Source organism: Delphinus delphis, chromosome 19 (genome assembly GCF_949987515.2).
Source record: "Delphinus delphis chromosome 19, mDelDel1.2, whole genome shotgun sequence".
Taxonomy (NCBI): Eukaryota; Metazoa; Chordata; class Mammalia; order Artiodactyla; family Delphinidae; genus Delphinus; species Delphinus delphis.
In genome coordinates, this window is record NC_082701.1 from 17374024 (window position 1) to 17390714 (window position 16691).

Consider the following 16691-nt stretch of genomic DNA (forward strand, 5'->3'; position numbering starts at 1 on the left):
TTCCCCTTCCATATCCCAAAGCAACCTAATGATTGAAATTCTATGTTTATTTAAAAAATTACATTTGGCAGGACCTCTTGAAAATCAGTAAGAGACAATTTAAACTTATTTTCCATTGTACAAGTAATACATGATTATATTCTCAATATATAACAGTGAAATAACAGGTATAGTGAAAACCCTCCTTTTGCCCTAATCCCACACCCACTACTTTGAGTTTAGTATTAATCCTTCCAGACTCTTTTCCATACATTTGAGTACATACATATTTACAGATAGCAAAAGAGGTTTGTGTGTTTTTCTTATCTGTTTTTACATAATTAACATCCTGCAACTTGATTCCTTCATTTCCTGATATGTCTTAGATTTCTTTCCTTCCCAGTACATAGAGGGTTACCCCATTCCTTTAAACTCCTGCATAATATTCCATAGTATGAATGTGTTACAGTTTAATAATGCCCCTATTGAATGATGTTTAGATTATGTCCAGTTTTCTTGTTACTTGCATTGCTGCAAAGAATATCCTTGTACGTACATTTTTGTGAGCCTGGTCGTTTATTTCTATAGAATAGTTATCTAGAAATGGAATTGTTGGGGTGAACACTATTTATATATAAAATTTTATTTGCCCTCAAAAAAGTTGTGCTATAAAAAAAAAAAAATTGTTGTACCAGCTTATCCTCCAGTCACCATGCTGTGATGACATTCATTTCCCCACACCCTTCCACTACTGGAGATTCTCACTTTTTTTTTTTGCTAATCTGACAGATGAATACAAGGGGTCCCGTCTGAATTTGAATTTTTCTTATTATTTGTGAAATTAAATATCTTTATATGTTTACTGAACATTTGTATTTTATCCCTGAATTCTCTGTCCTTTGCCCATTTTTCTGTTACTATTTTTTTATTGATTTGTAGAAAAAGTCAGTTTAGATACGTAAGTTATTTTGGAAAAAAAACATTCCAAGTAATTTTCATGACAGTCTGTGGTCATATCCTTAGTTCAGCAGTTGTGGCACACAGGCTCTAGAGTGCAGGCTCAGTAGTTGTGGTGTACGGGCTAGTTGCTCTGCGGCATGTGGGATCTTCCCTGACAAGGAATCGAAGCCGTGTCCCCTGCAATGGCAGGCAGATTCTTAACCACTGAACCACCAGGGAAGTCCCAATTCCAGTATTCTTAATCTTTTGTATAGATACATATTGCAATCTGGTGACATTTTCCTTCTGCTTAAAAATACTTCTTTTAACATTTCTTATAGGGAAAGTCTACTAGTAATGAATTCTTTCAGCTTTTGTATGTCTGAGATAGTCTTTATTTTGCTTTTGTTATGACAGATGTGGGTACAAATTCTAGCTTGATAGAATTAATTCACTATTTTAAAGATGTTATTCCACTGAGTTCTCGTTTACATTGTTTCCAACAAGAATTCTGCTGTCATTGTTATCTTTGTTCCTCTGTATGTACTGTATAGGTTTTTCCTCTGGCTGCTTTTAACTTTTTTCTTTATTGCTGGTTTTGAGCAATTTGATTATTTTTTGTGCCTTGGTGTCATTTTGTCCATGTTTCTTATGCTTAACGTTCATTGATCTTCTTGACTTTGTGGGTTTATAGTGTTTACCAATGTAGAAAAATTTTGGGTATTATTTCTTCAATTTTTTGTATTTCTCCTCTCCTTCATGGACTCTAAGTACACATGTATTAGACCACTTGAAGTTGTTGCACAATTCGCTGATGCTCTATTCATTTTTGTTGTTGTTTTATTTTGTTACACGTTTTGTTTCATTTTGGATAGTTTCTATTACTGTGCCTTAACGTTCACTGACCCTTTCTTCTGCAGTGTCTAATCTGCCATTAACCTCATTCAATGTCTTTTTCATTTAGACTTTGTAATCTCTAGAAGCTCAATTTGGGTCTGTTTTACATTTTCCGTGCCTCTACTTAACATTTTCAGTGTTTAGTCTGGGTTTCTTAACAAGTGAAATATAGTTCTAATAACTTTTCTTCATGTATAATAACTTTTTTGTGTCTGTGTGTGGTACGTGGGCCGCTCACTGTTTTGGCCTTTCTCGTGGCGGACCACAGAGTCCGGATGCGCAGGCTCAAGAGAGCCCCATGTATAACACCTTTTTAAATGTTCTTTTCTACCAATTCTAACATCTGTATAGGCTATGGGTTAGTTTTGATTGGTTGCCTTTTCTCCTCAGTATGAGTCATATTTTCCTACTTCTTTGCACGCTTGGCAATTTTTCATATGATAACAGATGTTGTGAGTTTAGTTTATTGTGTGCGATATATATTTATATTCCTGTAAAATGCTTGGGCTTTGTTTTGTCTGAAATTAAGTTACTCAGCACAATTTTATTCTTTTAAGTCTAGCTGTTAAGATTCGTTGGGTAGCAGTTCACGTAGCCTTTAGTCTGGAGCTCATTATTTGCAACTACTGAGACAAGTCCTTTCTGAGTATCATGAGGTTTTCCAGTCTGACTTGTAGGAACAGGTACTATTCCTACAACCCTGTGTGATAACCAGTTATTCTTATTATTAATGCTTTCATGTGGTTCTTTTCCTGGCATCAAGTAATTCCTCACACAAATGTACTGACCAATACTGTGTTGAATTCTCAAGAGATCCCTCTGCATATCCCCAGAGTTCGTTGTCTGTGCACTTCTTTTCTCTCTGATACTCTGCTTTGTGAACTCTAGTTACCTTGGTTTTCCCAGACCCTCAGCTCCATTTCCTCAGTCAGGGAGTACACCAGTCTCGGCCTGGACTTCTCTTCCCTGTACCATGACCTGGAAACTCTCAGAGAAGTAAGTTAGGGCTATTATAGGTATCACTTCATTTATTTTCCATCTCCTGGGGATCACTGAACTGTATTGCCTGAGGTCCAGTTTCTTGAAAACTGTTGTTTCATATGTTCTGCCTGATGCTTTCATTGTTTCAGGTGGGAGGTTAAATTGGTCCTTGTTACTTCATCTTGGCCAGTAGCCAATAATGTTTTTTAAGTCTGTTTTATTTTTATACAGGATCCAATTAAAGATTAGGCATTGCATGTCATGTCTTTGTTTCCTTTAATCTAGAATATTTCCCTGCTATTCTTTTTTTTTTTTTTTTGGTCTTTTATGACATTGGCATTTTTGAAGAGTCTAAGCCAGTTGTCTTGTAAACTGCCCCACAATCTGGATTTGTCTGTTTCCTCATTTGATTCAAAGTAAATATTTTGGGGAAGAATACTATATAGGTGATGTATTCTTCATACTTCATCACTTCAGGTGGCCCAGTGCTAAGTTTGATCCCTTGATTAAGGTGGTTTCTTCCATATCTCTCCATTGTGAAGTTATTTTTCCCCTTGGTAATTGATAAATAATATGAGGTCCCATACTTTGGGATCAGTGGAGATCCTACTTTCAAACAACTCTTCACCCAACTGTGCATCAATGATAATCCTTGTCTGAATCGATTATTACATTGATACTTGCAAAATGACACTTTCCTAATCTATCATTCCTTTTGCATTTATTAGTTGACATGATTCTATAGAGAAGAGCTCCCCACTTTTCATTTTGAGTATCATTATGAACTCATGTGCTTTTTTCTAAATTAACTATGTTATACCTTATTATAATGATCATGTTATTCTTTGGAATGTTCCATTTGTCTAGATTTGGCCAATGTGATATCTGTTATTGTTTAAGCACACGATGCTTTTTTATTACTAGAATAATTTCTAATATCTTATACTGACAAATAGGAACTGAGAAAGGGACTCCAGAAAGTACGGCCTTATTCAGACTCTTCTTAGAAGTCTGCCTTCTTCCTGTGTACTCTCAACCCAAAGTGAGGCTTTGAGGTTGGTACGAGATACTTCTGAATTAAATTACAGATCAATGTCCCCCAATTCTAATCCCTATTCCCTTTTTTCTAGGCATACCATACCTACTGCCATCCTAATCCTTCTGTTGGGCACCTCTCTCCTCCACTATATTTATTTACAACAGTCAAGAGCAGCAACTGGCCAACCGGCCCCTATCCTGTTCTCCAGCCCATGAGCCCCAAGAACTCCTTTTTGCACTGGTCTGTGGGGGCCTTGGACTCCCCCTTCTACCTACTCAAGTAACTCTTTTATCACAACTTTAATGACCAGTGTTTCCATTTATAGGATCTTACCTAGCCGTATGGGCTGCTGCCTCTGCCAATTTAAAAATACTATTGAGGTTGCCTGTAAGACAGTCAAGCTGCGTTGTGACAGTGAATGCCTGACAGACGTGACACCTTGTGGTGAGTCTCAATTGCGGGATAATACATTTTTAATTTAATTTTTTAATGTTTATTTTTAATCAAGGATGATAGATTTTAAAATTAATGATGTAATTGCATTATTTTAATTCATTCATTCAGAGTTCCAGATCCCTAAGTTTCTAAGAACTACCCCCTTGCTAAAAATCAGATTCTTGGTTACATTATTAAGCTAGTAATAGCTCAGGAACATTGTTAGCTTAGTAATGTACCTGATCCGCATACATAAAGGAACAAGAGAAAGGAATGGAAGGGGGAAGGGAATTCATATTAATGACCACATATCCTATGCTGTGCTCTCTGCAAATGAGAACTTATTCATATAGCGCATCACATTTTGTAAACTGATTTTATATACATTAAGTCTCAGGTACTCTTTGTGTCATAGGAGAGGTGTAAATATATTTTTGTTTATTTTGTGTGTTTCTGCAATTTTTTAAACAGTACAAGTGATGCTATTTGGAGCCTGAGATTTTCTGGTTCCATAACCAGAAGCTGCTACCTAGCCCTTCTAATGGACGGGAGAGCTAGTTTATTCTTAGACTGTCTAGCTCTGAGCTTGCTCTGAATCTCAAGCTTTTCTATCCACAAAACACTCAGGGGGTTTCAACTATTTTTCTATATATTAGATTTATTGGTACTAAGTTGATGACTTCCAAAATGTACTTTCATGCCCAGGTAGCTTGAATACAAGTCTCTTTCAGTGATCTAGAGCACATCATACAAATAACACTTTGCACCTTATATAAAGGCAAAATTGCTGATTTTTCAACACGGTTTTTATTTTTTCTGGCTGTGCCACACAGCTTGTGGGATCTTAGTTCCCCAAACCAGGGATTGAACCCGGCCACAGCAGGGAAAGTGCCGGGTCCTAACCACCAGACCACCAGGGAACTCCCCCAGACAACTTTACTAATTATATTACTCCCTTCTCCCCCAGATGTGGGCAGAAAAGGCATTTTTACTCTCCTTTTACAGGTGAGAAAAAACAAGATCAGAGGTGTTAAGTGCTATGACCCTAGTGCCCCGATCTCCTGTCCCCAGTTTGGGGCTCTCTGCAAGCCCATGCTCCTCCTTTCTCATGACCCTCCCCTCCTCCTCTGACCCTCACCAAAACTACTTTTAATCCTTTTGGAAGAGAAGCCCACCTGCACAATGGTACACATTGCCTTCACACAGTCAGAAGCTTTGGACGGTTCCCCAAGTAAAGCTGGAAATATTAGAAGTAAAATGAAATGAAAGCAAAGTAGCCATCTGACAGAAGTTGCTTGTTCCCTTCTGCAGTTGAAGACCTCAAGTATTATTCCATTGATTTGTTGAACATTCCACATTGGCATATAATCTGGCAAATCTCTGAATTTATACCCCAGATCCCTGCCCAAACTTTACCAAAGAGACAGGGTGTACATAGTGGTTTTTTCTGTATAGATCCTTGTGTTATGGGTGCTGGGATATATGGAAGCAGGGACTGAGCAAAGGACTCGGTGGGCGGGTGGAGAAGGACATGTCCAGATGACGACCTGTTAGCGGCGGTTGTTGTCGTGGTCATCTGTGATAGCACCAAGAACACAAGCACACTGAAGAGGTGGAGAGAGGAAGCCTCACACTCCTGCCTCTGAGGCAGGACAGAATGGGGTATATGAATGTGAGGAGTCACAGTAGATCTGCAGAGAGTCCAGCTGAGTAGGGGAATATTTGTCTTCCAGCCTTGCCTTTTCTTGAGTACTGGCCCCTGGGAACCAGTGGAGTAATCCTGAACATAGTTACTATATTTCACGCTACAGAATTTTCTGAGTAGATAGCCACTTTTTCAAGAGATATCTTTTTCACATTTTGTTGTTGCCAGTCATAGGCTTAAGTGTGGGTTTCTTTTACTCCTCAGTGGCACTCAAACTTTGACTGATTCCTAATTTATTTGGCTGTGGACTGACAAAAAGCTGTCCCATCAGTGTTCAATGATCAAAAACAGTCCCTTCTTTTTTGACAGATGAAGAAACATCTATAGGGAATGCAGAAGGATCGTTGATGAAGGTGTTACAAGCCCGGAAAAAGAACACCACCACTGAGCTGACTATTGAGTCCGAGAGGGCGTCGTCAGATAAAAGTGCTGTCAGCTTGTCAGGCTTCATGAATGAGCAGCTGGACTTTAAGAATAAAAGTGATATTATCAGTACACTAAATGACATACTGCCTTATACCTCAGAGGGAAATCTCGGAGATGTGGAAGCAACATTATTACCATTCATTCAGCTTCTGTTTTCGAATACAAAAGATGGAGATATGCCGCAGGGCCTTTTGAAAGGCAATACAAGGAGCCCTTTTGTTACACCTGTACCCAACACTTCAACTAATAAAAACAAATTGAGGAAACTCCATTTTGCGGAAGATTTGTTAGCTGCAGAAACTCAAGAAAAAATTGATGAGGTTAAAAAGGAAGAAAAACCTGCCACGCGTACGCGTTCCAACATTTCAAGTGCCACGTTTAAAAGCTACATCTTTCAAAAGAAATTGCAAACTGCCCAACCACAGAAAGACAGCCTCGCAAACACTGAGAGTACAGAGGAAAGGCTGCTGAGAGTGAACAGGGTCCTCAAGGGCCCAAGGGGCATACAGAAAATGCACCTCAAAGCAGTGGGAGATGAGAGCGTCAGGGGGAAACAGAATGCCCAGCCATCTGAGGTGAACACTGCTGAAGAAAGAAGGCTCAGGAGGCCATCCCCAAGAAAGCTGAAACAGCTTCTCATGGTTCAGAGTCCCAGGAAGCTGGTGGGAAAGTCCTCCAATGCAGAGTCTTCATTCATAAAGGAACACAAGGCAGCAGGCTCCTCTTCCTGGAAACAGTACTTCAAGGGCAGGCCTTCTGCCTCCATCCCTCCAAAATCCCCATCTGAGGTTAAAAGCACATCAAAAGACTTATCCAACACTCTTCATGTTTTAGAGGATGCGAAGGCTAGAACTAGAAACATTAAGGACTTCGAACTAATCTCACATTCTGGAAAAAAATACATCTTCCATAAAATTAGGTCTCATCGGGTCCACAGAAAACCCAAAGGCAAAAGGAGTGGAAAGTTCAGAAAGAAAAGTTCACTCACTAGAATGATGCTTGCAAGCCCTCCGTTCTCTGTACTGAGGAGTCTCATAAATTCCCCTCCACGAGAGGCTGTTTCATCTTCAGGAGAAGTGACTTCTCAGGAAAAGCCTTTTCCAGAATTATTTTCTCTTTCAGACCCTTCTACAGAAAACACTACTTCAGAAAACAATACTGCACAAAATGTTTCTGAAGAAATTATTTCTACAGGAAACTCTACTCTGCCAGGAGGAACCGGCCCTGGAAACACTACCCATAGGAACGTGTCCACTGCACATTCTACTGTTGCAGCAGACAACAGTATGCCAACTGTTCAACACACCAATGCAACACGATGGGAGTACCACAACACGGGCACTGAATTATCCTCCAAGCCCACAGGTTTCGCTTTCCCAGGGCTCACATCCCCGGGTGATCAAGTTGAAACTCAGCTAAACCAGCAGCTACGGTCCCTCATCCCCAACAATGACGTGCGAAGGCTCATTTCTCATGTTATCCAGACTTTAAAAATGAACTGCTTGGAGACCCACGTGCAGCCGGCCTGTGCCAACCTCATCTCTAGAACAGGCCTCCTGATGAAGCTTCTCAGCAAGCAGCAAGAAGTAAATGTGTCCGAAGCGGAGGGGGATACGGACCAGTGGAAAGCTGACAACTACATCAGTGAGAGCACAGAAGCCCAGAGTGAGCAGAAAGGGCAGGAGTCAAGTGAGGTGAGGGTAACCCCTGACACATGGGAGCTGGACTTTTACTCAGTTTAGGACACGCCATTAACGTGCCCAAGCAGGAATGCCACGGGTTCCTAGTCTCTATCTTATCTTCAGCCATGAAACGGGCTAAGACAGTGATCTCCCACTTTGCTCATTTAAACAGTGTGCCACTCTTCCTAAGGAAGACGAGAAAATGCATAACACAAGATAAATAAGGTGTAGATAAATAAATTGTAGAAGAAAATGCTAATGATAAGATTAACATTACAATTGGCTTGTTCTTATAGAAGCTACTCGCCTGAAAGGATTGGGTTTTATGGTAGTTTAAGAATAGTTAGCTAGCGTTTAGAATAGGTTTAAGAATAGTAAGTTTTCATCCCTTTATCTCCTTGTTTTTAAAAAGTTGTTATTTGTTTTTTTAGCTCACAAAAGAAGAACCAGCATATGGCTATAAGAACAGACTCATCTTGGCAATATCCATATCTGCAGTAGTGACGATTTGGGTTACAATTCTCTGTCTCGTTCAGGTAAGGACAATACTTAATTCAGATTCAGAACCCACAAACTGAGAATCAAATCCACCTTTCCACCTACTACTACTTGATTCTTCTCTTTAGTCATAAGGACTGACATACACTTTGTTCTTTTACTGAAAAGTATATTCCTAGGATGTTTTTTTGTATTTTTGTTTTGTTTTTGTTTTTTTTCAGGGGGGCTGCGTTGGGGCTTCATTGCAGTTCATGGGCTTCTCACTGAGGTGGCTTCTCTTGTTGTGGAGTACGGGCTCTTGGCGTGTAGGCTCAGGAGTTGCGGCGCAGGGACTTAGTTGCTCCGTAGCATGTGGGACCTTCCGAGACCAAGGATCGAACCCGTGTCCCCTGCACTGACAGGCGGATTCTTAATCACTGCGCCACCAGGGAAGTCCCCACAGGATTTTTAAAGGAACTCCACTCCCAGGAAATCTCTATGGAATTGGATCCATGATAACAAGCCATTGGACTATTTTGACAAGTTAAGTTTATAGGAAGGCCAGAGTTGACATGATAGTAAAATTCCTTCAACTCAGAAAACGATGCTGATTTGATGTACTCAGCAGTCACTCTCATTCTACTTTTGATTTCTTTCCTTGTTGGCTGAAATGATGAGAGATATACGATCTCCAAAGTCATGGAGCTATCAGTCACCCTGGGAGAGGTAAAAGGACATGCCTAAACGATAAAAGTGGGATCTTTGCAATTCCTTAGGTTTACTTAGCATCTTTCTTCTCCGGTGTATTAGGAACTGTGTAGATAGGTTCCATTAAACCACTGCAAGTAAAATCCTGCAGCAGGCTACCCTAAAGTATGTCATATTTATAGTAGCCTATTCCTGGAGGTAGCCTGTTTACCTTTTGTTCGGTTACACAATGGTTTATTACTTTTCCCCACAGGCAGTTGCTAACATTAAAAGAGTGGTTTTAATAAGCTGACAATCTTGATTCTACCCTTCGAATCCAACCTACTTTATTTACCTTTTCTCTTGTAATGGCCTCCCTCCATTCCAGCCAAAGCGGCTCCTCACTATACGCTCGTTACACCATACCCATTCCTACTTTGGTCTGTGCCTTTGCCCATCTAAAATTCCTTTATTTTGCTTTGCCTGTGGAAGTCCTATGAATCCCTGAAAAGCCAACTCAAGTTCAGATATCTGTCTTCGTAAAGCCTTCCCTGAATACTGCAGCCCTCCTGATCCTAGTCCTGTGAGGTTTGTCACCATTTCTTAGGGGCCATAGCAAAGCGGTCCCTCCCCTCAGAACTCACAAAAGTGGTAAGCAGTTTTTCAAAAGGCAGCCCCCCAAGAGAGAAACACCAAAGTTAGCACATCATGGAGCTGAGCAGAGGTCCGTAAGGACCAATGGCTTGCCGCCCTATCAGACTTGAATACAACCTGACATGATGTACTAACTTCTAACGAGAAATGTGTCTATCTGCAGGAGAGTTGGGCAGTAGTGAAAGCATAGAAAAGGTGAGGAGAGACAAACATGGGCAGTGCCCATCCTCACATTGCCCGAGAGTAGAGATGGCACCTTAGGCAGCATAACTGACGAGTCAGGCCCCCTAGCCAGGCTGTGCCTGTTGAGGAGATGGACGGATCCAGCTACCTCAGGCCTTCCCATTAAATTCTCGATTCAGCTGATTCCTTTTCTAATTCTGTTCTCACCACGTAGCCTTCGATCGTGTGATTGTGCTTTAGAGTGCCACGGAGGCCTGTCCCACAGAAGGCAATTCTCTCATTGTGCAGACACGGATGCCCTGTGTGTAGAAGAGATGTATTTCTCATTGTCAAGTAATAATTTGGCATTCTGATTTTTGATCAATCCTGTGATATTGATAAAGTGCGACCGCCACAACAGGAAGACGTGAGTTCTCTCTTGGTGAGGAAGAGTATGATTTCAGGAGGCTGGGGACTGGCATGGGGTCAGCTTGCTAGTCATTGGCCATTGCCCAGACTGTACCCTCTGTATCTCCAGGTGGCATATGGCCTCTTGCCTTTTTAGAATTTCTGGAAAGTCCCCTTTTTATTGTTTTTAACTTCTAGGTAGTTTAACCTTACATTTGTTTTGTTTTGTTTTGTTTTGGCCTGCGGGATCTTCGTTCCCCAAGTAGGAATTGAACCTGTACCCTCGGCAGTGAAAGCGAGGAGTCCTAACCGTTATTTCCTCTCCCCACTTATGTGATAAGTTTTTTGAGGACAGGGGCCATGCAGTGTTCTTCCTATGGTAGACAATAATGGGGTTCAACGGAACAGAGATGAGGCATCATGTCAATTCCACAGTGAGGAATAATGTAGCCGAATATTTATTTGAAGTAGCATAGAGTCCAGCAGTAGACCCATGTGTTCTTAACTTTTGAAACGTCACGTTTCAATATTCCAATCAGTGGAAGAAAATGAATAAATGGTGATAGAATAGCTGCCTAACTCCTTGGGGGTAAATAATAGCAGATCCCCATTTTTCATCTTAAATAAACGTATTTCCATAAATGTGAAGAAAGACCACATAAAGGTATTAGAGGAAAATAAAAGCAATATTTTTATAATCTTATGGTGGGAAAGAGCCTTCAGAGCCTGATGCCACAAGCAGAGCCTTTGATACATTCCACCATCTTGTCTGTGACACCAGCTTAGCACTGATTCATGCCAAGCGTAAGATGAAGAGTTTTCCATATATTGTCTGATTTAATGCCCACAGTCCTGTGAGGATGATATTACTATCCCTCCTTCATAGATGAAGGAGATCAGTGTGAGGGCCCAGTGGCCAAACCAAAAGCAGAAGCCAGTTTCACCTGACTGCAAAGCTTGTGCTCCCTACTCCACTCTTTTGTCTTGTCTCCTTAGAGACAAAAAACACTGTAAAGATCTGAAACACTGAAATTTAATGAAAGCCAGTATTTCTTTACTATGAAGAAGAGTTGTTTGTTTGGAGGTGGCGGGATTTGGCCATGCTGTGCAGCTTGCGGGATCTTAGTTCCCTGACCAGGGATTGAACCTCGGGCCACAGCAGTGAAAGAGCCAAGCCCTAACCACTGGACCACCAGGGAACTCCCAAGAGTTTCATGAGTCAACAAGAAGAAGACAAACAGTCCAGGGGAAAGTGGGGCAAGGGCTGTGAAGAGTAGGAGGTGTGTTGATAGTCTGCCACCGTATCTGCCTGTCCTCTCCTCATGGCTCAGGTGGGGTGGGTTTTGTTAGCCAGGCCTTTGTCACCTCTTGACGTAAAAATCATCTCTAGGGCTTCCCTTGTGGCGCACTGGTTGAGAGTCCGCCTGCCGATGCAGGGGACACGGGTTCGTGCCCCGAGGATCCCACATGCCGAGGAGCGGCTGGGCCTGTGAGCCATGGCCCCTGAGCCTGGGTGTCCGGAGCCTGTGGTCTGCAACGGGAGAGGCCACAACAGTGAGAGGCGCGCGTACCGAAAAAAAAAAAATCATCTCTAATATTTTCTTCAAGTACTCTTACAATCTGTCTAGAATTTGTTGTATTTGTTTTTTAGTGTGGTTGAGGTAGGGGATGTAACTTCTTCCCCCTACATGAAGATCTAATTCTCTTCAAATCTTTCACTGAATGGTTTATTCTTTCTTCCCTGGTCTAATATACTCTCTTCATCTGGACTGTATTCTGTGATCCAGTTATCTTGTCCTGTACCAGTACCAGTATCACACTGCTTAATTCTAGTTGCTCTGTAACATATTTTATATCTGGTAGGGCAAGGTCCTACTCTTTGACCTTCTTTTGCATACATTTCATAACTATTCTTACATATATTCTCTCCCAAATGTCAGCTGGCCAGGTTTCATTTAAAAATTATTTTGGCTATAAGTGGATTGCATTGAATTTGTAGTTTCATTTGAGGAGAACTGACCTCTTTACAGCATTCTAGGAGGATGGTATCTCATGCCATGTAAGTACTTCTTCTTCATGTCCTTCTGAAAAGTTTTAATATTTTCATCACATAGGTCTTACAAATTTGTGGTTAAGTTTATTCCTAAGTACTTTATGCATTTTTATGGATATAGTAAATGGGATGTTTCCTCTGTTGTTTCGTTAGTTATTTGTGTTATATGGGAAAGCTATTGAGGCTTATATGTTGATCTCTTGATTTTGTATGGAGCTATCTTACTCATGTTACTTCCAATAAAATTTCTGTTGATTCTTTTGGTCTTTTTAGGTCCCTCGTTTCATATGCAAATACGTTTGTTTCTTGCTTTCCAATACTTCGTTTCCAATACTTGGTTTTTCTTATCGTACTGATTAAGACCTCCTCCACAATGATCAATAGTAGCAGTAATTATTGGGCATCCTACTCTTGTTCTTGACTTTAAAACAAAGCTTAGGTTTCTGCCAGATACTTTTATTTTCTTTTCCTACTTCTAAGAGTTTTTATTAGGAATTATCTGTTGAACGTTATCTAAAACAGTCAATAAAATATATCGCCGGCTGCATGCAAGACCCTAAGTTAGGTACTGTGGAAGAGTCAAAGGAATTTTAAACAGGGTAGAATTCCTTTCCTTAAAAAAGTTATCATTCTCACTGGGTAGATAAGATTTAAAGTAAAAAGGAATGAATAAGGATTTGGAAATAGTTGTAATGGATAATCATGATCATGTTTTCTTTCAAAACAGATTTATTCTCATAGAATTGCAAATGAGGAGGATAAAAAAAGAAGCAGAAGGTAAATATTGGTCTTTGAAAGCAGAATTTTACAACTAGAGGAAAACATAGAACTCATCTATTTCAATTTCCTCACCAAAGGCAGGAAGAATGTTTAATTACCCTAATGGTTTAACCTAATTTAGAAATCAGCAGAATTAGCTCCCCAGCCCAAGCTGAGTTAGAACAGGACTGGCACAGATTCATCTGCTTTCACTAGTCCTTTAAGGAAAGAGGGTGGACGGGGAGGGGTTTTGGTTGTACCTGTTCCTGCTGGCCTGACGCCTGGTTCCTAGGCATCAGGCCAGGCCAGAGGCCTTCTAGGAGGCTCTGGGGTTGGGAGGGCCACATGGTTGGGGATTTAGGGGCTGGCCTCACTCAAAGCTGACGAAAGGTAGAACATATGAGCCCCTTCTGTAAAGTAGCAAGAAAACTTCCCTTCTCATCCTACTGTTTTTCAGGCCCCTACTCTCTATTCCCTTTATCCAAACCTCATAGAATTTTAACCGGGAGAAACTTTAGACTGTAGTTTGTCTCATCCTTTTAGAATAAGGAACTGGAGAAAAAGAAAGGGAAAATATCTTGCCCCATGGTCATACTGCTAGTGATTATGAAAAAGAAGATGGTCCCTGTCCACTGATGACTTCTCTACTGATCACACTGTGCTTGGCCTGTGAGCTAGGTTTTTTTGTTTGTTTGTTTGTTTTGTGAGCTAGGTTTTCTGTCACAATTCAGTAGACACATACTATATGGACAAAAGTAGTTTCTGAAACAAACTTACTGTGCACTCAGATTTTTTTTTCTATTCTATTTGTATTCAGAAAGAGTATTTTGTGTTTCCCTGCTGGTCATGGCCTTTAAACTGATTTCACAATTCACTGACACCTCAGTGCTACCCTGCAGTATGAAAGTCAGAGAGCTATAGATAACTTTGCTTGTTGGGTTCACGTGTTTACTTGGTGTGATTCAACCTATAGGATAGAGCAGCCAGGAAAATAAAAGCACCTTCTCCCCACACCCACACCCCCAGCAAATGCTGCATGTGCGACTAAGCGCGAAGCGGACTGGTGTGAAGCGCATCTAGAGAGTAACGTGTTTCTGCCCAGCGCCGTTGTGCAGTGTTTTCACTGCACGAGGGCACTTGGCCAAGGGCCAGGAAAGGTGAACGGGGCTGAAAATCCTGCCTATACTCCATGCTAAGCCACATGCAGTGGTCTCCCCGGAGACACTGGGGGTCCACTTTGGACAGACACAGAGAACTTCTGGAAGGCCAGCATGCATGGAATGAATTTCAAGATCCCGGGTCTGTGGTGATTTTTGCTCATTGTGATTATGGACTGAGGTACCCGTTTAGTCCTAATAAGACCAGAGATAACACATTGTGAGAGAGGTGAAAAATGACGTGTAACACTAACTGTGTGTGTTTTCCTCCGAGGGGCTTTTTTAGATTTCTGCGGCGTAAGAGAAGCTCAGGGGAAAGTGAGAGTCAGGTAAATTTGAGGAGGGTAAAGTACTGTGGCCAGAGAAAGCAGGGGAGATGCAGAATTAATACTTCCCTTTCTGTGTTCTAGGAGGGCGATTTCGGGAGAAGGCGGCCACTTTGGCTTAAGGATACCTATAGGCCCCTCAACGCCACATGCATGGAAAACATGGCACAAAAGCTACACGACAGGGAGTCTTCTGATGAGGATGAGATATTCTATAAGGATGCAGGGTAAATGATAGGGGACAATTTAAAATTCTCATCTAAAATGAGGAAATAATGAAAATTATAATTGTTCTTTTCAAAATTAAAAGCCTTGGCATTACTCTTCTCACCCCAGGGAAGTCATCAAAGCCCCAGCAGAGAAGCTTCTGGCTGCCTATTGGATTGATGAAGAGGCGGGTGAGGAAAGTGAGAACGCACACGAGACTGCCACAGAGTGAGCCCTGTTCTGACTCAAGCCACCTGCAAATGTTATTTTCTTCTTAAAATGGCTTCTCATATTGGCTTCTCAGCATAGCCTGTAAAAATACTTATTTTTCTGATATTAAAATGTATAAATTCATAACCAAATTTAACCATGTGGTAAAGGAATTAAAATGTAAGTAGTTGAATATTTATATACCAATAACAAGGGCCTGCAAGAAGAAGCAGGGCTGAAACTAGAATCCCTCATGTAGCCAGTACTTCCACAAGAGGAAATGTGGGCAAAGGAGGATGAGTAGAAGGATGAAGAGGGGCTTCCCTCCCTTGTTTGCCCAGTATCATCCGTCCCTGGTAACTGGAAAACATACCATCCTCAAGGGGCATAGGTCATTAAATCAAATGTGTACCCTGTCTTGGTAGGGGGTTCTCCACCACTTCAAACTGGGGGAAAATTCCCATTGGGTGGTTTTTTTTTCTTTAAAAAAAAATCCCTACCCTTGGATAACTAGCAGGGAGGTGCCAGAAAAGCAGGGTAAAGAAGAACGTGCGAGAGTAGCCATTGCGCAAGACGGCCCTCCTCAGGCCCTGGCCTCTCCTGACCCCACTGTGGGTCAGCTGTGTGCCGCTCGGCTCCCTGCAGCTCAGCCCAGCAGCAAACCTAGCCACCTCCTGCCCCAGCCTGCACAGGCCACGAGCTGCATGATTCCAAGTGATTCTATAATGACAGTGCCACCTGCGGAAGGTGCAAACGCTCTTCCACTCCTGCAAAGAAAGTCATTAATCACATTTATTAAGTCAGTGAGAGTTAAATACATTAATGAGTAAAAGAAATTCTGAATGAACAAGACTTGATAATCTACCAAAAGGACCACAGATACTGCTGGTGGTTTAGTAATATGAGGTGAAGAACGGTGCAAGCCATGGGGTGATAGTTCACGGTCCCCCAGAGGATCAGTGGGCCTGGAAGACAGCCCAGCAGGTTCTGCCGGTTGGGTGGGGTTCCAATCAAAGTGAACCTATAGGCCTCTCAACGCCACACGCAAGGAAAACATGGCACAAAAGCTACACGACAGGGAGTCTTCTGATGAGGATGAGATTCTATAATGATGCAGGGTAAATGATAGGGGACAATTTAAAATTCTCATCTAAATGAGGAAATAATGGAAACTATAATTGTTCCTTTCAAAAGTAAAAGCCTTGCAATTAGTCTTCTTACCCCAGGGAAGTCATCAAAGCCCCAGCAGAGAAGCTTCTGGCTGCATATTGGATTGATGCAGAGGTGGGTGAGGAAAGTGAGACAGCACACGAGACTGCCAGAGTGAGCCCTGTTCTGCCTCAAGCCACCTGCAAATGTTATTTTCTAATATTGGCTTCTCAGCATTGCTTGTAAAATACTTATTTTTCTCATATTAAAATATATAAATTCATAACCAAGTCTAACCATGTGGTAAGGAATTAAAATGTAAATAGTTGAATATTTATATACCAATAACAAGGGCCTGC

General features: G+C 41.4%; 1 protein-coding gene across 1 annotated transcript in view; it reads left to right on the plus strand.

Moving 5' to 3' along the window:
- The window catches only part of LOC132414563 (leucine-rich repeat-containing protein 37A-like), a 36311-nt gene that overhangs the window by 4318 nt on the left and 15302 nt on the right, over nucleotides 1-16691 (plus strand). Inside the window, exons 3-9 of the mRNA XM_059997213.1 lie at nucleotides 4161-4279; nucleotides 6285-8095; nucleotides 8515-8619; nucleotides 13252-13301; nucleotides 14727-14769; nucleotides 14851-14993; nucleotides 15103-15201. Of these exons, the coding sequence (XP_059853196.1) occupies nucleotides 4161-4279; nucleotides 6285-8095; nucleotides 8515-8619; nucleotides 13252-13301; nucleotides 14727-14769; nucleotides 14851-14993; nucleotides 15103-15201 (2370 nt within the window). The remainder of the gene's footprint in view (nucleotides 1-4160; nucleotides 4280-6284; nucleotides 8096-8514; nucleotides 8620-13251; nucleotides 13302-14726; nucleotides 14770-14850; nucleotides 14994-15102; nucleotides 15202-16691) is intronic.